The 26856-nt window shown below is 34.4% G+C and overlaps 1 protein-coding gene across 7 annotated transcripts in view; it reads left to right on the top strand.

Moving 5' to 3' along the window:
• The window catches only part of Sanbr (SANT and BTB domain regulator of CSR), a 51818-nt gene that overhangs the window by 13206 nt on the left and 11756 nt on the right, over positions 1-26856 (top strand). For 6 of the 7 annotated variants that reach the window (XM_005322041.5, XM_021724284.3, XM_021724285.3 and 3 more), the window contains 11 exons: positions 168-406; positions 4614-4672; positions 6316-6476; positions 10517-10603; positions 10697-10807; positions 14691-14814; positions 19835-19987; positions 21377-21522; positions 22288-22387; positions 23071-23103; positions 24122-24221. In XM_005322041.5, the coding sequence (XP_005322098.1) occupies positions 168-406; positions 4614-4672; positions 6316-6476; positions 10517-10603; positions 10697-10807; positions 14691-14814; positions 19835-19987; positions 21377-21522; positions 22288-22387; positions 23071-23103; positions 24122-24221 (1313 nt within the window). The remainder of the gene's footprint in view (positions 1-167; positions 407-4613; positions 4673-6315; positions 6477-10516; positions 10604-10696; positions 10808-14690; positions 14815-19834; positions 19988-21376; positions 21523-22287; positions 22388-23070; positions 23104-24121; positions 24222-26856) is intronic. The other variant, XM_040270869.2, reaches the window with a different exon arrangement.

Genomic DNA, 26856 nt, shown 5'->3' with positions numbered 1-26856 from the left:
TTAACAAGACATTTTTTAAAAATTCTGAATGTCAAAACACTAAAAAACTAATTTGTGGTCACAGTCTTCAAAAAATCCTGTTCTCATACCTCCACTAAATGTCAACATTCTTGGATCCTCTTCTAAAATTCTAATAATTTCATTTCTGTGTAACATTTTTTATGAAGGCCAAACATGGTGATCCATGTATGTGACGAAGGAAAAAACTTGAAAGAAGATTTTATTTGCCCACGAGATCTTTTGATATCAGAAATGAAGTACTTTGCTGAATATTTATCTATGGATGCCCAGCGCTGGGAAGAGGTGGACATTTCAGTTCATTGTGACGTTCATATTTTCAACTGGTTGATAAAATATGTTAAAAGAAACACTAAGGAGAATAAAGATTGTGAGATGCCCACTTTAGGTAAAAGAAAATTGTTGTTTATTTTTATAGTGAAATTTGTGTGTCACCTGGTAGTTCTTTCAGGCCAAAAGTGAAATGTAGAAAATTGTTTGAATATTAATATTTATGCTTTTATTATAGCAGCCTTTTGGTAAATTGATACCTCATATCTTTTTTTTAGAAATTTAGTTAAATCATAGTAAATTCTTGGCAAATTAATAGGTCTGTAGGTCAGCAGTTCTTAATATATGACTTGTGGACAGTTGGGGTCCTGGAGACCCTTTTAAAAGATCCACAAGATCAAAACATAAGAATACCAAGGTGTTATTTATCTTTTTTTTTGTGTGTGTGTGTGTGTGTGTGTGAGAGAGAGAGAGAGAGAGAGAGAGAGAAAGGATTGCTCAAATGGTGCAAAAGCAGTGGTGAGCAAAACTGTTGGACCTTTATGCCAAATCAAGACACAGGAACGAAACTGTAGTAGTAGTCATTGTTTTTAACACCATACACTCATAGTTGAGCAAGGAAAAAAGCCCGGATATGGTGGCACACGCATGTAATCCCAGTGCTCTGAAGGCTGAGGCAGGAGGATTGCGAGTTCAAAGCCAGCCTCAGCAAAAGCGAGGTGCTAAACAACTCAGTGAGATCCTGTCTCTAAATAAAATACAAAAAAGGACTGAGGAATGTGGCTCAGTGGTTGAGTGCTCCTGAGTTCGATTAATGGTACCAAAAAGGGGGGGGGATGTAGATTCACTTAAGAATGTTCTTGATGAAGCAATAAAAATTATTTATTTTATTAAATCTCAACCCTTAACACATACCTTCTTTAATATTCTGTGTGGCTGGGTACAGTGAGGCACACCTGTAATCCCCACTACTCAGGAGGCTAAGGCAGGAGATTGCAAGTTTGAGGCCAACCTGGGCAACTTAACATGACCCTGTCTCAAAAAATAAAAAGAAACTTGAGATGTAGTTCAGTGGTAGAGTGCTTCCATTGCACAAGGCCTTGGGTTCAATCCGTAGTGCTATTAAAAAAAAAAAAAAAAAAAAAAGTGTGATAGAAAAGGAAGTGTTCTCCTGCACCCCAGGGTATGATGGTTGTCTTTAGGAAAAACACTTGTGCAATTCAGTCATGAGCTAAACCAACTGCTTTTTAAAAGCAGAAAACCATTTTTAATTGAAAAAGCAACTGACAGAAATCATGATTATTTAGACTTAGGTATTTGGCAGATATTTTCTTGAGAATTAGCTAATTGCTTAAAGGAAAACATGTGTTTGTTGTCAGTGATAAAATCCAAACTTTCAAGCTGCGAATTAGAATTTAGGAAAGTTTATCTGTTTCTGTGTGCTTGACAGCTTCAAAGACGTTTCTGATGAGATATGATTGGTGGTTATATTAATGAATGTGATTTTTTTTAAAGAGAATTTTTATGAGAGAGAGAGAGAGAGAGAGAGATGGATCTTTCTTTTTAGAGAGAGAGAGAGAAAATTTTAATATTTTATTTTTTAGTTCTTGGCAGACACAACATCTTTGTTGGAATGTGGTGCTGAGGATCGAACCCAGGCCGCACACATTCCAGGCGAGCGTGGTACCGCTTGAGCCACATCCCCAGCCCCATGAATGTGATTTTTTAAAATACATATTATATAGTGAAATGTCTCACCAGTTAGCTAATATTTTCCGGGTGTCTACTACACAGTGTATTAAAAAAATCATTCATGGATTTATGATCCAATCAGAGTACTAGATAAATTGTTTTTTTTTTTTTTTTAGAGAGAGAGAGAGAGAGAGACAATTTTTTTAAAATATTTATTTCTTTTTTAGTTCTCGGCAGACACAACATCTCTGTTTGTATGTGGTGCTGAGGATCGAACTCGGGCCACACGCATGCCAGGCGAGCGCACTACCGCTTGAGCCCCATCCCCAGCCCTAGATACATTGTTTAACAGAGCAGAAAAAGTTCATTGATATGGTTTCAGATTCCATTGCAACTAACCCAGAAGAAACTACCACTCAGTAGATATTGGTGTGACATCAAAGAAGGTTACCCACAAATTCAATGAAGAAATATATATGAGAATCTAGCTGTCTTCTATTAAGTCAGACATTTGTAAAAATGTCAAACAATGAAGCTCATCTCACTACTTTTTTTATTTTGAAAAGTATAGTTATCTTTCACAAAAATATGTTAACATGTAATAGGTTTATAGTACTGCTCTTTTTAAATGAATAAAATAAATTTGTTAAAATTTTCTGTTTTCATAGTTTCTAATATGTGGAATACTGATGAATATAACCCACATAAACAGAAGCTCTTTAAACCCAATTGAGTCGAATGTATGAAAGATGATATGTCTTGAGCTCTGTAATGTTTTGAACAATCAATTAAAAAAAAAAAAAACAGAAGCTCTTTATTTAGTATTGTGTTTTCGAAATCATAAAGGGGTTCTGAGACAGAAAATTTGAGACTCAATGTCCTAAATGATAGCAAAAATAACGATCTTTAATGGGAATAGACTTGTAGGAAGTCACACTTGCAGTTTAATAAAGTATTTCTGTATACTAGAGTTGCTATTTACAGCAGTATCATTTTTAAGCTCTTTTTATATTTTTTTTAGTTGTTGATCGACTTTTATGTATTTATTTATATGTAGTGCTGAGAATCGAACCCAGTGCCTCACACATAGCTAGGCAAGTGCTCTACCACTGAGCCACCACTTCATTATTAGAAAATAAGTCTATACTGACAGTATAAAATACAAGATTGCTAAATCAGAATCTTCAGCCAGAGTAGAGAGATTCTAAACCATTCAGCTATGTATTTATGTATATGTATATGAAATAAAAAAAAATATGTAGAGAGAAAAAAATGCTGTTTGAGCCTGGCGTGCTGGTGCACACTTGTAATCCCAGCAGATGGGAGGCCGAGGCAGGAAAATTGTAAATTCACAGCCAGCCTCAGCAATTTAGCAAGACCCTGAGCAACTCAGCAAGACCCTGTCTCTAAATAAAATACTAAAGAGGGCTGGGGATGTGGGTCAGTGGTTAAGGCCCTCTGGGTTCAATCCCTGGTACCAAAAAAAAAAAAAAATGCTGTTTGTTCCAGCATATTTACATATGTGAAAGAAATAGTGCAAAGCTAGTCATTCTGTTATCTTTGACTTTCAGTAAGTGGCTACAAATGTAAACTTTTATAAAAGCAGTTTTCATTATCATCAGGAAAAGTACTACATCTTAATACTTAAAAAGTACTTTAATAATCCAGCCACTGGTTCTTAACTGAAATGGTGTACATTACAATTTCCTGAAGAGCTTTTTCACCAGCTGCTTCCTCCTTTCACCATTTCCATTTGAGAACCATTAACCAGACTTCTTATTTAGGAAAAGATTGGAATGCTTACTTTAGTTATTGCCTAATACAAGAATGTTTTCTGGCACAAAAGAATTTAGGATTGTTATAGTACTAGAATGGTAGCAAATCAGTTTTTCTTCTTAAATATACTTCATGGGGGATGGCAGGTTTATTGAAATTGTGTCAGGCAGCATCCCCATTTCCTTATCTGTATGCCCGAAGGCTCATTTAGTATGCCTCTAGGAAGTAACTTGAGTATTTCTGCAGTATTAAATTTTTTATTAGCTTTCAGAATTCTTTTTTTTTTTTTTCGCAGGGGTGGGGGTGGGAGTTGGGGTACTTAACCACTGAGCCACATCCCTAGTCCTATTTTGTATTTTATTTAGAGACAGGGTCTCACTATTGCTGAGGCTGGTTTTGAATTCAAGATCTTCCTGCCTCAGCCTCCTGAGCCACTTGTGATTACAAGCATGCACCACCATACCCAGCTTCAGAATTTTTTAAATTAAATATTCATTTATAACCAGCACTGAACTTCTTTTTTAAATAACTTCATAAATACCAAATGCTCTCATTAATTATTTTAAATATTTTCTCACTCTGACTTTTGCTTATGTCGTATCTTTAGTTGGAATCTTTGTACTTAATACAAATCTAATTCCAGGACAAAAATTACTGTGCATTTTCTGTATACTGTAAGTATTAACATTGAATTTTCTTTATTTTATGTACTTAAGCCTTATAGCGTAAGAAAGGTTAAATTAAATTGTTCTTACTAAAGTAACTTCTTCTTTTAAGGAGAGAAGGAGCCTATTTTGAGGAGACTGAGATACAAATCAAAAGGAAATTTTAATTTTTTTTCTTTTCTTTTTCTTTAGAGCCAGGAAATGTCATTTCAATTCTTATTTCCTCCGAGTTTTTGAAAATGGATTCATTAGTAAGTATTAATTTTAAAAACTTCAAGAACTTCCCTTGAGGCTTTCCCCTCACCCCTATCTCTTCAAATGTCTGGAAAATTTTAGGACCTCTTACTAAAATAGTTGTTGTTAATTCAAGAGTGTAATTTTTTTTTAACTTTTTAAGCTATTGATGGACCTTTATTTATTTATTAATTTATATGTGGTGCTGAGGATCGAACCCAGTGCCTCACACATGCTAGGCAAGCACTCTACCACCGAGCCACAATCTCAGCCCACAAGTGTAATTTCATTAGAATAAATTGCACGTTTGGAGATACTTTGTTCTGTTGGGAAAGGGTTAAGACAACTAGGTTTTTATGTGTTATGCTTATAAAGCAAGCAATTAATCCTCAAGAAGTAGCTCACTGTTTTATCAGATGAAACTTTACCCCCAAAGGGGTTTGCCCTACCACCAAATTAAATGAAGCTTAATTGGAATATATTTGTTTTGCTATTGAAGTAATTTCATGTTTTGCTTATGTGTCTTTCATTTATGAAAGTGAATGAAGGGGCTGGGGTTGTGGCTCAGTGGTAGAGCGCTCGCCTAGCACGAGTGAGGCCCTGGGTTCAATCCTCAGCACCACATAAAAATAAATAAAGATATTTCTCCCAACTACAACTAAAAAAATAAATATATACTTTTTTTAAAAAAAAAAAAGTGAATGAAGAACAATATCCCACTATTAAGTGCTGTGATTTTCTGTATCACAGGAGCTCATGACTATTGCTTAAGAGTAGCTGGTGAAAGATAAAAATACTATATGTGTACATACATATTTCAAGTTCTAATGTTAAATATATTTGTTTTTATTTTGTTTAATACATTTCTTTTTCTTTCAAATAATTTTATATGTTTGTGGTTGATATTTTGTGGCTAATTTTTAAATAAATATTTGCTTTTAGCTTCTGGTAAAACTATATAGGACAGAATACTCCTTTGCTATGGTTGGCAGAAGAGAAGTTTGATTGATTATTTGGAGTTTTACTAATTTTATTAGTTATAGTGTTCTTTCTACTTCTTAGCCTCTCCCTGTTTAACCAATTGGTATTATTTCAGAGAAGAGCTCCAGAACAAAAGTGAGACTAACAGAGTCCTTACACTGAGTTTTGAAATATACATCCTAAAATATAATTTTTATGCTATTGGTAAAAATATTTCAAAAAATAAGTGACTACTTCTCTTTGCTTTTAAAGTAAATAAATACACTTTAGGTTGCAAGGAAGGGAAGGAAGTCAGAGAGCAAATCTAACACAAGTAAGAAAGCCTTTAAGTGACTGAAGGTTTGGTTCTACTACCCCAAGAAATGGAGGCTTACAATTATGAAGTTTAACTAGAAAGTCACTTGTATGTATTTTACTCAAAGGTACAGAATTAAGGTTTATACCATACCTGCCACAACCATAAAAGGTACATTATTGTTTGAAATAGAAAAGGTTGAAAATAATTTTGCTAGGTTTGTCTGTGTGTTTACAAATTAAACCTGCTGGACCACATTGCAAGGGCAAATTAAACCAAATAGGCAAACCCAGTTGGTAAATAGAAATACATGGATTAGGCTTTTGATGAATTTTATGTTTGAAAGGTATGACATTATCATTTGTTCTATTCTGTGTTTTTTAGGTTGAACAGTGTATTCAGTATTGCCACAAAAACATGAATGCCATAGTAGCTACCCCATGCAACATGAACTGTATTAATGCAAATCTTCTTACACGTATAGCTGATCTGTTCACACATGATGAAGTTGATGATTTAAAAGACAAAAAAGATAAGTTTAGAAGGTAAATTTAATTTTAAATCTAATGTTTCTATTAAATGAAATATGTCTGTTTAATTTTGGTGAAATTCTATTTTTAAAATATATTTTAAAATATATTTTTGTTTTAAGAGCCAGTGGCTTATAATAAAAAAATTAGTAATTATTTTGTATAATGAACATATAAACATATAGTTGTATTGAATTATGTTAAAATTATTAAGACAGGCTCTAGTATAAAAGGGGAAAGTGATATGAGAAGAGATCTGCAGTAGCCATATTATTTAAGAGCTGTTGAGCTCATAGCAAGGAAGATATGCCTTGTTCTAGGTGTGAATAGAAGTAAGGGAATGACATGATCTAATTTGTCTTAAGGGATCATTCTGGTTGCTATATGGAGATAGACTTTAGGGATATAAGAAGCAGTAGAATGCCTGCCTTGCATGCACAAGGCCGGGTTCAATCCCCAGCACCACACACACACCAAAAAAAAAAAAAAAACAGGAGACCCATTAGAAGGTTAGTGCAGTAGTCTGGGGAAAAATGAAAGAATTTGACTAGGGTAGAAGCAATGAAACTAGAAAGAAGTAGATTGGTTCAGTGTATGTTATTAGAAAGATTTGACATATTTGTGAATTGGATGATGTGGGAAGAAAGAGAGATTTCCACGATAATTAATAGGTTTTACCTTGAGCAACTACATGGATAGTAGTGCCATTAATGGAGAAAGGAAAGATTGGGGTAAGAGAAATCAAGAGTTAGATTTGGATTTTGAGGCTGTTTAATATACTTCTTGGACATTCAGATGGCATACAGGTAGATATTGAATTCATTAGTCTATATTTTAGGTCAGAGTTTAGGGCTTAAAATAGAAATTTGAGAGTATATGAGATTTAAATAACAGAACTGAATGAGATTTCCTAGCAAGAGACCACAATTAGTGTTTTTTGTACCCTGCTCAAGAACTCTTTGCCTACATGAAGGTGGTAAAGATAGCCTGTTTTTTCTGTTATTTGTCCTGAATTAGTTTTTTTGTGTGTGTGTGTGGTATGAAATGGGGGTCAAGGTTCATTTTTTGCTCAACTAGATATTTAGTTGACAGACCACCAGAAAAGACCTTTTTTTCCTCACTGAATTGAAGTGTCACCTGTACGATAAATCAGGTTACTATTCATAAGGTTCATAAGTTCTCCATTTTGTTCTATTGATCTGCCTGTCCTCTTGAATTAATTACAGTAGCCTTATTAATAATTTTTGGTATTTTCCAACTTTACCTTTCTTTAGATTGCTGTCTAGATATTTTTTTATTGGTTGTTCACAACATTACAAAGCTCTTGACATATCATATTTCATACATTAGATTGAAGTGGGTTATGAACTCCCAATTTTACCCCAAATGCAGATTGCAGAATTACGTCGGTTACACATCCACAATTTTACATAATGCCCTATTAGTAATTATTATATTCTGCTACCTTTCCTATCCCCTACTATCCCCCCTCCCCTTCCCTCACATCTTCTCTCTCTACCCCATCTACTGTAATTCATTTCTCTCCTTGTTTATTTTCCCATTCCCCTCACAACCTCTTATATGTAATTTTGTATAGCAATGAGGGTCTCCATTTCCATGCAATTTCCCTTTTCTTTCCCTTTCCCTCCCATCTCATGTCTCTGTTTAATGTTAATCTTTTCTTCCTGCTCTTCCTCCCTGCTCTGTTCATAGTTGCTCTCATTATATCAAAGAAGACATTTGGTATTTGTTTTTTAGGGATTGGCTAGCTTCACTAAGCATAATCTGCTCTAGTGCCATCCATTTCCCTGCAAATTCCATGATTTTGTCATTTTTTAGTGCTGCGTAATATTCCATGGTGTATAAATGCCACATTTTTTTTATCCATTCATCTATTGAAGGGCATCTGGGTTGATTCCACAGTTTAGCTATTGTGAATTGTGCTGCTCTGAACATCGATGTGGCAGTATCCCTGTAGCATGCTCTTTTAAGGTCTTCAGGGAATAGTCTGAGACTGTCTGGATATTTTAAGTCCTTTGCATTGCTATATAAATTTTATAATTAGCCTGTGTTTTTCATATATGCACAAATCTGCTAGAATTTGGGGATTAATATTGAAACTATAGATGAATTGGGAAGAATTTAACATCTTAATATTAAGCCTTTTGGTCCATGAATATGATATAACCCTCTATTTCTTTGAGTCTTCTTTGCCTTAATTCAGTAATGTCTTATTATCTTTGATGTAGAGAAATTTCCCTTTTTAATTAAAATTTCCAAATTATTTAATTTTTGATGCTATTGTAAATGCTGTTTTTACTTATTAATTGTTAACGAGAGTGTTAATTAGAATACTCAGTATTTAGAGGTTCAACAGAGGAGAAGTAGCCTGTGAGGGACCTGAGAAGGAACCAGTGAAATAGAAGGAAAGGCAGAAGGAAAGAAAGTTTCAAAAGGAGATACCAGGGCTGGGGATGTGGCTCAAGCGGTAGCATGCTCGCCTGGCCCGGGTTCGATCCTCAGCACCACATACCAACAAAGATGTTGTGTCCACCAACTAAAAAATAAATATTAAAAATTCTCTCTCTCTCTCTCTCTCTCTCTCTCTCTCTCCTCTCTCACTCTCTCTTTAAAAAAAAATTCAGCAGCAGATATTATGAATAGGTAGGCTGAAGAGAGAATATTTTTTTTAAAAGAGAGAGTGAGAGAGGAGAGAGGGAGAGAGAGAGAGAATTTTTTTTTAATATTTATTTTTTTTTAGTTCTTGGCGGGTGCATGCCAGGCGAGCGTGCTACCGCTTGAGCCACATCCCCAGCCCCTGAAGAGAAAATATTTTTAAAGAAGGGACGTACTGAACTTTTCATAGTGTGCATGCCTTTAATCACTGCTACTTGGGAAGCTGAAGCAAGAGAATCACAAGTTCAGGGCCAGCCTCAACAACTTAGTGAGAGCCTCAGCAATTTAACAAGACCATGTCTCAAAGAAAAAATAAAATAAAAAGGACTGGGGATGATGTAACTGAGTGTAAAGCACCACTGAGTTCGATCCTTAGTGCAAAATAAAGAGGAGTAGGCACTAAATCATGTTTATGTGCTGATCAGGATGATCCATTAAAGAGGAAGAAATGGATAATACAGAAGATTATTCAAGAATTCAGTCCTTAAGGAGAATGATATAGAGTATTACACGTAATAATAAAGTAATTAACATTTATTTAATTCTTAACACTATACCTAGAACTCTTTAAAAACTATATCATTTAATCTTTTTTTTTTAGAAGTAGTTGGACACAATACCTTTATTTATTTATTTTTATGTGGTACTGAGGATCGAACCCAGGGCCTTGCATGTAATAGACAAGTGCTCTACCTCTGAGCCACAATTCCAGCCCCTCATTTAATCTTTATAAAGTCTTATGAATTTGGAATTATTAATCACATTTTATAGATAAGAAAAAAGTTTCAGCAAAAGGAAGTTGCTAAAGATCATATACCTACCTGTGCATGGTGGTGCACACCTATGATCCCAGTGACTCTTGGAGGCTGAGACAGGAGAATCACAAATTCAAAGCCAGCCTCAGCAATGGTAAGGCACTAAGCAACTCAGTGTGACCCTGTCTTTAAATAAAATACAAATTAGGGCTGGGGATGTGGCTCAGTGGTTGATTGCACCTAAGTTCAATCCCAGTACCAAAAAAAAATAAAAGATCAAATACCTAGTTATTGATAGACTTGGATTGTTAAATTCTCAAAATATTTAATTTTGAATATTCTAATAACAAAGGAGAGAAGGAGAGGCACATATTTATCATCAGTCTTATTTTCAGATGAAAATAGATTCTTGATCAGGCAGTTGTCATTGTTAGGTTTATTTACTTAGAATACCAAAAATGTACTATAAACTCCCAGAGAGAGCGCAGCTTTAGAAATTTATTAATGTTATTACATATATATATGTGTGTGTGTGTGTGTAAAACAGTGCTTATTTTTCTCACTATAAAATATTTTTATAAAGTAAATATAGATAATTAATTTTTGGTAATTTATTATTAATAGTAAACTTTTTTGTAAGAAGATTGAGAGACTGTTTGATCCTGAGTACTTGAATCCAGATTCTCGGAGTAATGCTGCAACATTATATAGGTAATGTTTTTCCTTTAGTATGATATATAATACAGCCATATTTCTTAATTTACTGTTTTTAAAAATAATTTTTCTATCTTCTTTGTGTTATAGATGCTGTTTGTGTAAGAAACTTTTAACAAAAGAAACAGAAAGAAGAATTTCTTGTGTTCCTGGAAAAATTAATGTCGATCGACATGGAAATATTATCTATGTTCACATAAGGTGCAGTGAAGATAAAATGCAGCTTTTCTGTGTGAATTTCTAGTATATTTATAAAAGTATAACTTCTTTCAAAGGAATAGGATAGTGTCTTTTCTGCATATGATACAACTTTGATTTAGAAAACAAAACAAAGTTGTTGTGAAAACTACATTTTATTTTATTTTATTTTTAGTTTTCGGTGGACACAACATCTTTTATTTTTATGTAGTGCTGAGGATTGAACCCAGCGCCCATGCGTGCCAGGCGAGTGCACTACCGCTTGAGCCACATCCTCAGCCCAAAGCTACATTTTATTTACTGGGCAAATTATATAGTGTCTTCAAACTTCAAAATGATAAAAATTTATTAATCTTTTTTTAAATATCTTTATTTATTCATTTTTATGTGGTGCTGAGGATCGAACCCAGTGCCTCACATGTGCAAGGCAAGCGCTCTGCCACTGAGCCACAAGCCCAGCCCCAAATTATATTAATCTTGAAAGACATTCTGGTCAATGCCATTAAAATGATTTAGTTATCTGTATAAGTGTTATATTTTGGCTTCAAGTGAATTTTGGTGAATGAGAAAAATTAAGTTCAGAGTTTCCATAATCTATTTATTCTTCATAATTGGTCAGTATTCTATTAATATATATTTCATTAATGCATAATACCTATTGTCCTTTTTAAGTTTAACACAAGTTCTCATTCTGAGTTGGAAGGGGGGTTGGTGTTATTGCTATAATCTCTTGGAAAAGCAGAAACTTTACAATATATGTATTCTTTGACAACATACTGCTGTTAGGAATTTATCTAATGTTGGCTTTGTGAAAGCATTTGATGAGAACACTTATTGCTATATGAAGAATTTAGCTAGCCAAAAAAAAAAGAGACACCTAAATTATTAATATATATATATATATATATATATATATATATATATATATATATATATCCATACTATAGTGTAGTATATAAAACATATCAATTCATTCTTTTTTTTTTTTTCTTTCTATGCTGGAGATAGAACCCAGGGCCTTACACAATCTAGGTAATTGCTCTACCACTAAGCTACATTCCCAGCCCCTCTAGTCAATTGTTAATGTGCAGACTTTAAGAATGTTGCAGAGCTGGGCATGGTGGTGCATGCCTGTAATCCCAACAGCTCAAGAGGCTGAGACAGGAGGATCGTGAGCTCAAAGCCAGCCTCAGCAAAAGTGAGGTGCTAAGCAACTCAGTGAGACTCTGTCTCTAAATAAAACACAAAAATAGAGCTGGGGATGTGGCTCAGAGGTCAAGTGCCCCTGAGTTAAATCCCTGGAACCAAAAAGAAAGAATAATGTTGCAAAAATATATATACTTGCATAGAAAGTCATTAATGGTAAATTTTTGAAAATAGGGGAAAATAAAACTTCAAACATGTTCACTAAAATATTAACTGTGGTGTTATCTTTAATGATAGTATTATGAGTGACTTTAATTTTCTTTTTGCTTGTTCTTTTTCTGTATTAAAAATATGTAGCCTGGAGCTGGGGTGGTGGCTCAGTGGTCGAGTGCATCCCTGGCATGTGTGAGGTACTGGGTTGGATCCTCAGCACCACATAAAAATAAGTAAACAAAATAAAGGTATTGTGTCCATCTACAACTTAAATATATATATATATATATATATATATATATATATATATATATATATATATATAGTCCTTTCAGGCAGAGTGGCACACACCTGTAATCCCAGCAGCTTGGGAGGCTGAGATGGAAGGATCACAAGCTCAAAGGCAGCCTCAGCAAAAGCGAGGTGCTAAGCAACTCAGTGAGACCCTGTCTCTAAATAAAAATACGAAATAGGACTGAGGATGTGGCTCAGTGGTCCAGTGCCCCTGAGTTCAAACCCTGGTACCCCCCTCCCTCCCAAAAAGTAGATAGCCCTTTTATTTTTTTAAAAAAACTGTATTACATTGTATATCTTAAACATCAAAACAGAAATACTGGGCAACACTTAATTTAACCTTAGTATTAGTAGCACAGTCAACTTTAAAATGTTTCCTTTTCTTTCAATACAATAATCAGTGAATCTTCACTAGTTATTATCATAAGCACCTGGAATTTTATACTTTTTTGTCTGAGATTTGATTCACTTTTTGAAAATTACTTTCATTTTCATCTAAGTCTGTAGTTGATACATTTATAAGTTGATACATTTTGTTTTATTTTCTTTCGGTACTGTTATTGAACTCAGGGGTATTCTACTACTAATCTATATCCCTGTCCCTTTTAATTTTTTAAATTTTGAGACAAGATCTCACTAAATTGCTAGAACTGTCCTTGAACTTGTAATCCTTCTGCTCAGCCTCCTGAGTTTCTGGTATTACAGGGATGGAACACCACACTTGGCCATGTATACATTTTAAAAATAGAGTCTTTTTCTTTCTTTTTTTTTTTTTTTTAAAGAGAGAGTGAGAGAGGAGAGAGAGAGATAGAGAGAATTTTTAATATTTATTTTTTAGTTCTCGGCGGACACAACATCTTTGTTGGTATGTGGTGCTGAGGATCGAACCCGGGCCGCACGCATGCCAGGCGAGCGTGCTACCCCTTGAGCCACATCCCCAGCCCCTAAAAATAGAGTCTTTAAGGGGCTGGGGTCATAGCTCAGTGGTAGAGTGCTTGCCTCGCATGGGTGAGGCTCTGGGTTCAATCCTCAGCACCATAAAAATAAATGAAAAATAAAGGCATTGTGTCCATCCTCAACTAAAAATATTTTTTAAAATAGTATTTTTAAAAATACAGCTGGGGCTGTAGCTCGTGGCAGAGAACTTGCCTTAGACGTGGGAGGCATTGGGTTCCATTCTCAACACTACATAAAAAAATACACAAATAAAATAAAGGCATGCTGTCCATCTACACTACAAAAAAATTATTTTTAAATAGTCTTTAAATAACTTTTTTAAACAAATGTGCCTATTCAATCTGTAATAACATGATGTCATTTTGATATTTATTGAACTTAGCAAAAAAAATAGCAAAAATTAGATTAGAATAAAGACTTAAAAAGAACTTAAGATACATGTGACCATAGCAAATAGTTATAAGCCTTTGCTATATATTTTAAAATGTATATTAATAAGACCTAGTTGTATATAGCTATATTGCTCAATTACAAGAAAATGCTGTTTGAAAATAATGTAAAGAACCAACACATCAATACGGCCTTTTATTTTTATTGATACATTGTAATTATACATACCTGTAGATTTAACTATTATATATTCATACATGCACACAGTAGAACAATATAATCTGATGAATTTTGTTCCCCAGTGTCTTCCTTTCCCTCCTGTCCTTCCTTCCTCTGGTCCCTCTGGTCTATCTGATCTCCCTTCTATTTTCATGACATCCCCCACCTTCCCTTTTTTTGCCCTTTTCCATATAACTTCCACATGTAACAGAAAACATTTGACCCTCAGCTTTCTGAGTTTGGCTTATTTTATCATAATGTTCTCAAGTTCCATTCATTTTACTGCAAATATATATAACAAATGACATAGGTTTTTTTGAATCATGAGTTATTAATAACATTTCTTTGAACAAATGCAGTTAGAATAAAGGTTTCTTTAACAACATATGCCTAAGTCCCAAGTATTGGCCTGTTTAATACTACTTAATTAATAATACTTCTTCTAGCTTAGCAAAACAATTTGACATTCTACCTTTCATACTATCTTCTATTGTCCACAGAATAATCAAACTCCCAAGTGAAATTTTATCTACCTATCAATGTAGTCCATATCATACCTGAGGAGTATTCTGGAAATAAGCTACAAATCTAAAAATATTTATTTAGAACAAATTGGTTATGGTGCTTGCCTTATAATAATATATAACAATTGAGGCTCTTTCTCCAGAGATAAGACTTGGGATGTTCATGAGTATTTGAATACCCTTTTTGAAGAACTAAAATCTTGGAGAGATGTGTATTGGCGATTGTGGGGAACAGTCAACTGGCTGACTTGTTCAAGATGTTATCAGGTGAGTTATTTTTTTAAAAATCCTACTCTGCAAATATTAAGGGCAAGTCTCTTTTGATATCTTGTGTTTAGTTTGTTAAGTTTGGATGTGTCTGGACAATATCCAACATTTCTTTTAAAGAAATAGTGGCTGCTGGGTGCAGTGGCACATGCCTTTAATCCCAGCAACTTGGGAGGCTGAGACAAGATGATCACAAATTCAAGGCCAACCTCAGCAATTGAGTAGGGCCCTAAGCAAGTTGGTGAGACCCTGTCTCAAAATAAATAAAAAGGGCTGGGAATGTAGCTCAGTGGTAAAGTACCCCTGGGTTCAATCCCAGTTAAAAAAAAAAAAAAAAAAAAACTAGTGGCAAAAGCAGTGTTGCCGTTAAACATTGCTTGTATCTGGCTTCATTTCTCTTGCAATTTTTCCCCCCTCCATTTTATTTTTATTGATGAAATGATCAGTTCCTGGCCTGGGGATGTGGCTCAAGCAGTAGTGCGCTTGCATGGCATGCATGGTACACTGGGTTTGATCCTCAATACCACATAAAAATAAAAAATAAAGATATTGTGTCTACCTAAAACTAAAAAAATAAATATTTTTTTAAAAAGAAATAATCAGTTCCTGACTGGATTTTAGAAAAGCAACAGGTTTTAAGTGCCCAATATCCTTGTCATCCCAATGATTTCAGAGACTGAGGCAGGCAGATCAAAGCCAGCCGTGGCAACTTAGCCAAGACCCTATTTCAATAAAAATCTGGGCATGTAAAGATGTATCTCAATGGTAGAGTGTCCCTGAGCTCAATCCCCAGTATTGGGGCAGTGGGGAGGGAGTGACCAAATTTATTGTTTCAATGCTTAAAAAAAAAAAAAAATCCTACTTCCTCTAATTATTCTTAGTCAAAATATTTCCATGTTGGCCAGTAAATTTCTGTGGAAATTCAGAAGCACTTTACGGATAGGGTGCTATTGGGGTGTGTTTGTGCGATTGTGTGTTTTAATTATAATTGTTTTTGTTAAAACAATTGTGTTCCCAAAAAGGTTTGGGTTTTTGTTTTTTTATGGCACTGGAAATCAAGCCCAGGACCTCAGACATGCTAGACAAGCACTATACCACTGAGCCATATCCCTAGCCCTGTTCATTTTTTTTTAACTTTATTTTATTTATTTATATGTGGTGCTGAGGATCGGACCCAGGGTCTCGCACAAGCTAGGTAAGTGTTTTTACTGCTGAGCCACAACCCCAGCCCCTAGCCCTGTTCATTTTTATGAATGAAGACTATAATAAAATTACAAGAAATCTTGCTATTTGAAAGAAAATTTTATAGCATGAAATGGGGCTGGGGCTATAGCTCAGTGGCAGAGCGCTTGCCTCTCCCATGTGAAGCCCTGGGTTCGATCCTCAGCACCACATAAAAATAAACAAAGGCATTCTGTCCATGTACAACTACAAAAAAAATTAAAAATAGGTCTTTAGAAAAGTTAATCCCTAATTAATCTTATTATAAATCAAATTTTCTACATATAATTTCTTTTTTTAATTTATTTTTTAGTTTAGGTGGACACAATATCTTTATTTTATTTCTGTGTGGTGCTGAGGATCAAACCCAGGCAGGCACTCCACCACTGAGCCACAACCCCAGTCCCAAGTTTTCTACATATAATTTCTTATGAATTTTTAAAGTCTTCCTCCCCTCCTAGAAGTTCTTCCTCTTTCACTTTGGTAATGATTTTCAATAGAGGGAAGGAAAATCAGTTTATCAAAACTATCAGAGTGGGATTTACAAACATATAAGTTCCCACCTAATGAGCTCTCTATGTTTCCAGGATTTGATTTGATTTTATTTTTACAGTGCTAGGGTTTTTTAATTTTATTTTATTTTTACAGTGCTAGGGTTCAAACCCAGGGCTTCACAAATGCTAGACAAGTGCTCTACCACTGAGCCATATCCCTAGCCCTTCCCACAATTTTTTAAATCAAATTTACTGAATCATATTCTATATATAATAAAATCCATCCATATTGAGGTTGGTAAATACACATAGTAATATTACTGCCATTACCATCAAAGCACGGAATACTTCCATCACTCTAAAAAGCTTCCATTTGCCCTTTTTCAGTTAATTTCTTCTTCCCAGGAAGAAGTGATTCCAGTCACTCTGAACTGGAGTCTGATCTGTTTTCTGTCTATAGTTTTGCCATTTCCAGGATATCATCTAAATAAAACCATACAGTATTTAGCTATTCAACTATAACTTCTTTCATTCAGCAAAATGGAATTGAAATTTTTCCCTGTTGTTGCATGTATTGGTTTGTTTCTTTTTATTGCCAGGTAGAGTTGTTATATGAATATAGCTCAATACGTTATTCCATTTGCCAGCTGAAGGACATTTGTAGTGATTCTAGATGAGAACCATTATGAAGAAAGTTGCTGTAAACATTTCCTTACAGGTTTTCCTATGAATATAGGTTTTTACTTTTCTTGATTAATTTCCTAGAAGTAAGATTATAAGATTCTATAATAAATATAAAATTTACCATTTACCTAGCAGTTTTCTAAAGTTCCTCAACCTTTTTGCATTCCTACCAGGTATGTGTCAGAGTTCTTATTTCTGTATATCTCACTAACATTTGATATTGTCAGGTTTGTTTGATTTTTTTGGGGGGGGGGTGTTAATTTGTTGATGGTGGGGACTTTATGCTTGTTTGTTGTTTTGTTTTGTTTTGATACTGGGGATTGAACCCATGGGCTCTCAACCACTGAGACACATCCCTATTCCTTTTTTTTTTTCTAGTTTTTGCAGGTATAGATGGACAGAATGCCTTTATTTTATTTGTTTATTTTTATGTGGTGCTAAGGATTGAACCCAGTGCATAACACATGCTAGGCAAGCACTCTGCCACTGAGCTATAGCCCCAGTCCCTCCAACCCTTTTTAATTTTTTTAATTTTTGAGACAGGATCTCGCTAAGTTGCTTGGGCCTCACTAAGTTGCTGAGGCTGGTCTTGAACTTGTGATCTTCCTGCCTCAGCCCTAACTGCTGGGATTACAGCTGTGAGCCACTCTGCCCAGCTAATTTTGTTTTTGTCTTTGAATTTTTGCCAATTTATATACACATTTGAAATCTGATTATTTAATCTATAATTAAACCTTGATAAGGTCTTTTCTCTAATAACTCAAAGGACAATTTTCATTAATACTGATGATATTTACCTCAAAAATATGTCATAGAAAAAATTATCAAGGAGCCAGGCACAGTGGTGCACATATGTAATCCCAGAGATTCAGGAGGCTGAGGCAGGAAGATCACAAGTTCAAGGACAGCATCAGAAATTTAGCAAGAGCCTGTCTCAAAATAATAAAATTCCAGTTTTCTGTTAGTTTTCTAACAGTACATAAATAAGTATAAGAAGAAATAGAAGTCCTTCTTAATACCATTCTCCTAGTCTCCATTTCCTTAGGGTGTGGTAAAGCACCACTGAGTTCAATTCCAATACCACCAAGAAATATATATGTGTATATGTGTCAAGGAATAATAAAGTAAGGCAAATTTTTATTGCATGTTTCATTGGAAATTTTCTGAGTAAATATCAGTTTAATTCATTAGAATTTTGAATAAAGTGGTTTTTCTTTTTCATAACTTTATTGAGGTACACTACATGCTATAAATTTCACTTATCACAACTATGTAATTTTTGGTAAATTTACAGTTATACAATAATCACCACAAACTGGGTATAGTACATTTTCATCACCCAGAAAGGTCCCATTTGCCCATCTGCTTCCACTCCCTGTGACAATCATTAATCTACTTTATAAATCTGCCTTTCTGGTACATTTCATATAAGTGAGATACACAACACATGTTTTTCAGTATAGTATTTTTGAGATGTATAATTTTTAAAAATATTTTTTTAGTTGTTGATGGATGCTGCAGTCTGGCTGGGCACAATTCAGGAGCCACTTGTCAAAAGAAACAAACTTTATTTTTAGAACCACATACGCCAAACAAAACACCTCCTCAGGAAAACCTTCCAATCTGATACCATTGCACTTCTATGGGGATTAGTCGCCACTCCTAGGCCTCGAAGCATTTGAGTGGCTTGTTGTAATGGCCAATGTTTTGGCCATTCTTGATGAGAGATGATGCTAAGGTCTGCACCTGTATCCAGTAGCCCATTAAATTCATGTCCTTGAATATTTAGTTTTAGCATGGGGCAAGAATCTAAATTTAAAGAAAGCATAGCCCAATCTACACCCGTGGAGCCTAATCCCTCGGAACCTCTTTCTATAGTACGACTGAAAAATTTATCATGTAGGCTAGATATTATTAGTAACTGTGCTATTCTATCTCCTGGTGAAATTACTGATATACCCTTTGGAGAACTGGCTATAATTTTTATTTCACCTTCATAATCAGGATCAATTACCCCAGGACTTATCATAAGTCCTGTTAGAGTAGAAGAGCTGCATCCCAATAATAAGCCTACTGTTCCTTTGGGAAGAGGTCCTTTTACCCCTGTAGGAATGATTTGAACTCCCATCTCTGGAGTTAGTACTGCTCTGGCGGAGGCACAGATGTCCAACCCTGCGCTCCCTCTGGTTTGTCTGATGAGGGATCTGATGGACAATGTGTCCTGGGCACTACCCTGATGGGGTTGCTGGGTTCCTCCAGTGCTCTGTATATTTGTGGTTTTGGGCCCCTTTATTTTACTTATTTATTTATTTATTTTAAGAGAGAGAGAGAGAGAGACAGAATTTTTTTTAATATTTATTTTTTAGTTATCGGCGGACACAACATCTTTGTATGTGGTGGTGAGGATCGAACCCGGGCCGCACGCATGCCAGGCGAGCGCACTACCGCTTGAGCCACATCCCCAGCCCATTATTTATTTATTTTTATGTGATGCTGAGGATTGAATCCAGTGCCTCACACATGCCAGGCAAGCGCTCCACCACAAGCCACAACTCCAACCCCTGAGATGTATAATTTCATTGTGGGAATAATCATTGATTTTATATATTTGTTTTTCTCAGGCTTTTCTCTGTATTGAACTTTCACATTGTCAGTACCACTCAGAAACAGTAGTTTATTCTACTGCAGCAAACTCACTGAGCACTGTTGGCACTGGAATTTATCCCTGCTGCAATCAAAAGGTTCTTCGATTTGATCCCACTCAGCTTACAAAGGTAAATTTTGAATGTTGCGCTTTTATAGTAACACACTCCCTAACACTTTTATGTAAACCCTTTCTCCTCATATTGTTTTTAAAGTATAAAAGTAATATATTCATGTAGAAAAGTTTTCTAACAGTACATAAATAAGTATAAGAAGAAATAAAGTCCCTCTTAACACCATTCTCCTAGTCACCATTTCCTTATAGGTAACTATGTTTAATAGTTTCCTTTTGGACCTTTTAAATACATTTTAGGCACAAATGATTTGTATTGTTTTGTTTTGTTTTGTTTCAGATATGGAATTATACTACTCATATTATTCTGAAACTTGCACTTTTCCACTCAACAACATACAACATACTCAACAACAAACTCTATGACAGTTTATTTAACTGCTGTGTGATAATCCAAACTATGCATATATCACAATTTCTTTAACCATTATCCTGTTGATGAACATTTATGTTGTTTCCAGATTGATGGTATTACAAGTGTTGTAATGAACATCTTTGCACATATATCTTGGTGCTGTATATGTATACTAGTATAGATTATATTCTGTGATTGCTAACACTGTTGAAATGTTATATAATTAAATTTCATGAGTGGGTGAAAGGAACTTAAAGCTTTTCATCACCATCATCCATACAAAAAAAATTTATAAAGCACCAAAGATGAACCACTCCCTATATATAGGTATGGGTTGAGAAGTGAGTACCTAGATTTATTCCTAACAAAATATATGCAAGAACTCTGTGCAGAAAACAAACCATTATTTAATGAGAGAAAATAAGGAGACTTTAAAAAAATGGATAGTTGTACCACGTTCCTAAATTGGAACACTCAAAGATGTAAATGTTCCCCAAACTCACCTATATAGATATGAATCCTACAAATCAGTACCAAAAAAAAAAAAAAAAGAAAGAAAATATGCCAGGCATACATACTTGTAATCCAGCAATTTAAGAGGCTGAAGCAAGAGAATCACAAGCCTTGGCAATTTAGCAAGACACTGTCTCAAAATTTTAAAAAAGGGCTGGGAATGTACCATACAATTGGGATAGAGGATGGAAATTATCTTTTGGGAGAAGGGAAGCAGTTAAATGATCAGGAATGGACCCATGGGTGATTCCTGGAGTGTTCTCATGTGTATGGGTGTGCGTGTGCACAGGTGCATATGTGCATTTGTGTTTTCCTTTTTTTAAGGTGGGTAGTGGTTAAATGGATATTCTTGGGTATTTTTGAAGCTGTACACTTATGTTTCAATCTTTTTACTTTTTTTTTCAAGAAATGTTTTTAAATATGATTTGACTAAGCAAAGAAGAATAAGAACAGTGATCTTTAAAGAAATGTTTTTATTAATGAATCAACCTCTCTAATTTAGTATCTCTTACATGACAGGGCTGTAAAGTGAAGGACCACATGGTTACGCTTCATGATCAAGGTGAAGGTGGAGATTTACTGTCCGTTCCAACTACTAGAATACTGGACGATCTAAATAAGCACAAAGATGTCATTGTTGTGCCTTTTTCTAAAGATTTGGTTAGGTGAGGGGGAAAAAAAATCCAACAACACTGAATTACAGCTTTATTCAGTGGGGGAATTCAGTGAAGGTTCCCATTTCAGAATTTCCTGATATCTAGTGCTTTCCCAAATCAATAATGTCAGTCCTTAAGTAGTTTTCATTGTTTCAGATAGTTTAGCTGAAATTATGTTAGCTTACAATTAAGTGTAAGCAGATATTTATTTGGTAGGCAAAATACTTAAAAATATCTGAGATCCAAGAGAAAAAAAAAACTAATGAAGAGTTCTTGGTGATTAAAAATGTTGGGATGCTAAATCCAATTTTTTGAGGATTTTTAATTTTTTCCACATTTGCTTGAGCATTCCTACTTCACCTCCTCCTTATTCCTTCCCCTTCTCTCCCTCCCCCTCTTCCTCCTCCACTTCCTCTCCCATTTTTTTGTTGTTACTGGGGATGAATCCTAGAACTTCATAGGTACTAGGCAAATACTCTATCTCCAAGCTATACCCCTAGCCCAATCCCTTTTTAATTGCTTAATTGATACAGCTAGAAAAAGTTTTGATGGTTGAGGTCATCTTTCCATAAAGGGGAATTGCTAGATGAATTAAGAAATTAAAATGTTGAAATAGCATCCTTATATTCAGGAAGTGTATTCTTTTTTGTGGTGTGAGAATTTAATCCAAACCATTTTTCTTAAAATTGACAATAAAATATTTGCAGTTAAAAGATATTCTCATTTAAATTTTTAAGAATTTTCACAATTCACAAAAATGTGTTTTCTTTCAAGTGATCCTGCAGTTGGCTCCTCTGATGAAAAGGGTCTAGAATGTGATGTTTTACTGGAGCCACATACACCATGGGGCCCCAAAACTGGAGAGCTCAATGCTGTGAGTAACTAATTTTACTTATTCTCCATATGAACAATTGATGATGTTTCATGTTTGACAGGAACTTGGTCAGTTTAAGTTGAAATTGAACTATCTAATCATAACAAGGTATTATGCTGAGTTGATATAAGAGTGCTAGGATATGTTCCTTGCCCTCAAAGAATTAAGAACTACCAAGAAATGAAGATAATATGAATGAATATTTTGTCTCCTCTATTTCTATAACATTTGGTATGAAATTTTTTATTAAATCAGAAATATGTTTAGTTTTTCAAATACATTCAATTTTTCAAAAATAACAAAAAGTATGTTATCTTTACATGTGACTTACTTTTATCATTTGGAAATGAAGCTGGAAAAGTGTCAATTTTTTTCTTTTTCTTTTTTGTTTTTCCTGTAGTTCTGGGAATTAAACCAAGACTCTGTTGCATGTTAGGCAAGCACTCTACCACTGAACTACATGCCCAGCCCTTTTTGCTTTTTTTAAACATTCACATTCTTCTCTTAATAGAAGATTTAAAAGACAGATATATTAACTTAATATATCAGTTTCAACCTGAATTTTAAGTTGTTTCAACTGGGAAAGGAACTTGTTTTAACTCTTCTGTAATATCCATGTGAAAATAAGGAGGTGCAATGTGAGTGGGTGCAGATTTAGTAATCTCTTCTTCCTCTTTTTACAGTTCTTGTCCCTAAAAAACTGGACTCTGCAACTGGTAAGTAAGCAATTATATTCAGCTTTCATGGCTCGCTCTCTTCCTAAATTAAAGTTTAATTTAATAGAATATTATCAGTGACTTACTTTGTAAGTTTTAGTGAAATGTATATCTACTTTTTCAGCTTCTTCAATTTTGCACATACTAAAAATGTTGTTAGATTGTTTAAGAGGGACATATCATCTCTATTATCTGATTGCATAAGCCATAGATCTTATTAAAAGACTTTTTAAAGTCACTTTAAATCACATATAGAACATTAAACAAATAAAAAATCTACTAAGGTCTCATTATTTGATTGTTTAATTGGTTCTTTTTTTAATCTGCTTACTCAGTATTTATAAAAATAGGATAGAAATTTGGGTTAGGGATAGCAAACAATAGGACTGATAGGTACAGAAAAGTTTAAGTAATAAAGGCCACATTCATTGAGTGTACACATGTACTTGTTTAACAACTTTAATGCCAGCCTTTGTGTTTTAATTTAATCTTAACATCAAGTAGCATGTTGAGTGACAAAAGTTCAACAAACACTGATTATCTGTCTATCACTTTTCTAGTTTCTGTGAAGGGAATAAATTTTAAAATATTAGATGTAGGTGCTGGGGTTGTGGCTCAGTGGTAGAACACTTGCCTAGCATGTGTGAGGCACTGGATTTGATTCTCAGCACCACATATAAATAAATGAATAAAATAAAGTTCCATCAACATCTTTAAAAAATGTTTTTTAAAAATATTAGATGTAATGCAATCCAGAATATAGAAATTCTCAGTTCTGGGGATCAAACTTGTAAACTCACACTGCTTGGCAAGTGTTCTACCACTGAGCTACATCACCAGCCCTAAACATAGAAATTCCTATGACCATATCCTGAATGTTGTGCAAGGTAGACAGGAGTCATTTTATCAGCTCTTGTTCAACTAATTCATCCAAAATAAGTATAGTTAAATGTGTTTTAAGGAATTCATTACAGAGTTGATAATAATACATTTGTAATAGATGTGTTTGTTAATTTAGAAACAACAGTCATTATTTTCAGAAGAAGAAGAATATACCACTGGATCTGAGGTTACTGAAGATGAAGTTGGTGATGAAGAAGAAGTATCCAAGAAACAAAGTATTGACTTCTAAATTAAAATTAAATCACATTCTTTATGAAGAAGTTATATTCTGAAGCTTGATGCAAGCAAGGATTGGGAAATTGTCTTTAAAATGTTTCTATGTGGCAGGTTATAACACTGGGAGTAAAAGAAAGAAAGGATGCTCCTTTAAGATTCCCATACAATTGTAAAGTACAGTGTACTGAGAAATAAATCTGCCAATTTCCACTTCCAGTGTAATCTGTGACTCAGATTAGGCGAAATGTGATCAGAGACACGAACCTGAGATGATTTGAAGTGGAACTCAAATAAGCCGTTCAATAAGTATGATTTTTTTAAAATATTAAAAGCATGTTTATGGGCTAGGGTTATAGCTCAGCGGTAGAGCGGTTGCCTTGCAAGCATGAGGTACTGAGTTTAATCCTTAGCACCACATAAAAATAAATAAATAAAGATATTGTGTCCATATACAACTAAAATTTTTTTAAAAAAGCATGTTTCTTATACAACTATAATATGAAGTTGGGTCAAAACTTTTCAACTCATTGGTTTCAAGAAACAGCAGGTAAAATTGGTTCAAAACAGCCTTTTAAAGACTCACGTGTTATAGGTATTTGTTTTTTTGGGTTTTTATAGGTTTTGGGGGGGAGTGGGGAGTACCCGAGATTGAGCTCAGGGGCACTCGGCCACTGAGCCACATCCCCAGCCATATTTTGTATTTTATTTAGAGACAGGGTCTCACTGAGTTGCTTAGCACCACACCTCACTTTTGCTAAGGCTGGTTTTGAACTTGAGATCCTCCTGCCTTAGCCTCTAGAGCTGCTGGGATTACAGGTGTGGGCCACTGCACCCTGCTTAGGTATTTGAAAAAAGAATGTTAAAAAAAGATTGTAAGTCAGATTTTTATAAAGTTAAACAAAGTTTATAAAGTTTACCAAAATGATTAATGTCCTACAAAGCAATAAACGAATAAACTTTGAGGTTATATTTTCTACTAGATAGAAATAATTTCCAATTCTGTTAGGAAAACAAGATAACATGTATCTTTACTATGTCTGGACTTCAACCAGTAGATAGTTGAGATTATGGTTGTAGCTCAGTTGATAGAGCACATATTTAGCATGCACAAGGCTCTGAGTTTGGTCTCCAGCATCAAAATTTTAAAAAAATAAAAATAATAGCAAAAGGAGCTTTTTTAGAGAATTAAATAATTGTTGAGTGGGCCTGTTAAATTATCCTTTATAAGACATTAAAAAGACAATGTGGGGGAGCTGGAGTTGTGGCTCAGTGGCAGAGCACTTGCCTAGCATGTGTGAGGCACTGGGTTCCATCCTCAGCACCACATAAAATAAATAAGTAAATAAAGGTACATTAACACAACAAAAAAAACAATGTGGCCCTCTCTTTGTCTTATCTTTGTTTTACTTAATTTTCCTTAACATGTTGAATCCCCTAATGAAAAAAAAATGTTATTGTTGTTTTTTATTTTGTGGGAGTACCAGAGATTGAACCCCAAACTGGTATTTTATTATTTTTTTTTCATTTCTCATTCGTCAAGGAGAAATTGCTAATATGTTCATGTTTTTCAACTATTTGAGGTATAATTTACATTTAATAAAACACACCCATTTTTGCATTGGTGAGTTTTGGCATACAGGTCTAGCATATCATTCCAAAATATTCTATCCTGCCCTTTACATTAATTTCCCTTTCAATTCTGAAGCAATCGTTTTTTGTCACTATGGTTTCTTTTTGTAGGATTTCATATGAATGGAATCATGAGCAGTCTTTTGTCTTTGTCTTCTTTCACATAGTTTATTTCTGAGATTCACCCATATTGTTGCATATGTCTGTAGTTTTTTCTTTTTTTTTGCAGAGTAGTATTACATTATAAGAGTATGCCATATTTATCTATTCACAATTTCATGCACATTTAGGTTGCTTCCAATTGTTGGTTATTATGAATAATGCTGCTGTGAATATTTGCTTACAAATTACTGTGGACATGTTTTCATTTTTCTTGAAGAGACCCCTAAAATAGAATTTCTGGGTCACATAGTAAATGTGTTTAACTTTATAAAAATCTGAAAAATTGTTTTTGCAAAGTGACTGGGGTTAAAATATTTTTTTTTAGTTGTAGATGGACACAAATACTATTTAAATAATTACTATACTATATTGTTTTTTCTTAATGACAAGAAAAAAGTTTGTACATTTTCAGTACAGTTTTTCCCCCCAATATTTTCAGTCTGCAGTTGATTGAATCGACAGATGTAGAACACAAATACGTAGGATCAACTGTATGTACATTGTAAACTCAACAATGTTATGATTTTTGTTTTAAATGATTGCATGTCACTTAAGAATATAAAAGGCTAGCCAGGAGTGGTGGTACATACCTGTAATTCCAGCAGCTCAGGAGGCTAAGGCAGGAGGATTGCTCCTTCAAAGCCAGCCTCAGTGAGGCAATAAGCAACTCAGTGAGACCCTGTCTCTAAATAAAATACAAAACAGGGCTGGGGATGTGGCTCAGTGGTTGAATGCCCCTGAGTTTAATCCCCAGTACAAAAAAAAAAAAAAAAGTAAAAGACTAGACATGGTGGCATGCATCTGTAATCCTCAGCTACTCAGTAACTGAGACTGTTTTCTGGC

Source organism: Ictidomys tridecemlineatus, chromosome 12, assembly GCF_052094955.1.
Source record: "Ictidomys tridecemlineatus isolate mIctTri1 chromosome 12, mIctTri1.hap1, whole genome shotgun sequence".
NCBI lineage: Eukaryota > Metazoa > Chordata > Mammalia > Rodentia > Sciuridae > Ictidomys > Ictidomys tridecemlineatus.
Note: the sequence above shows the minus strand (reverse complement) of the source record. Positions and strands in the feature narration are given on the sequence as shown.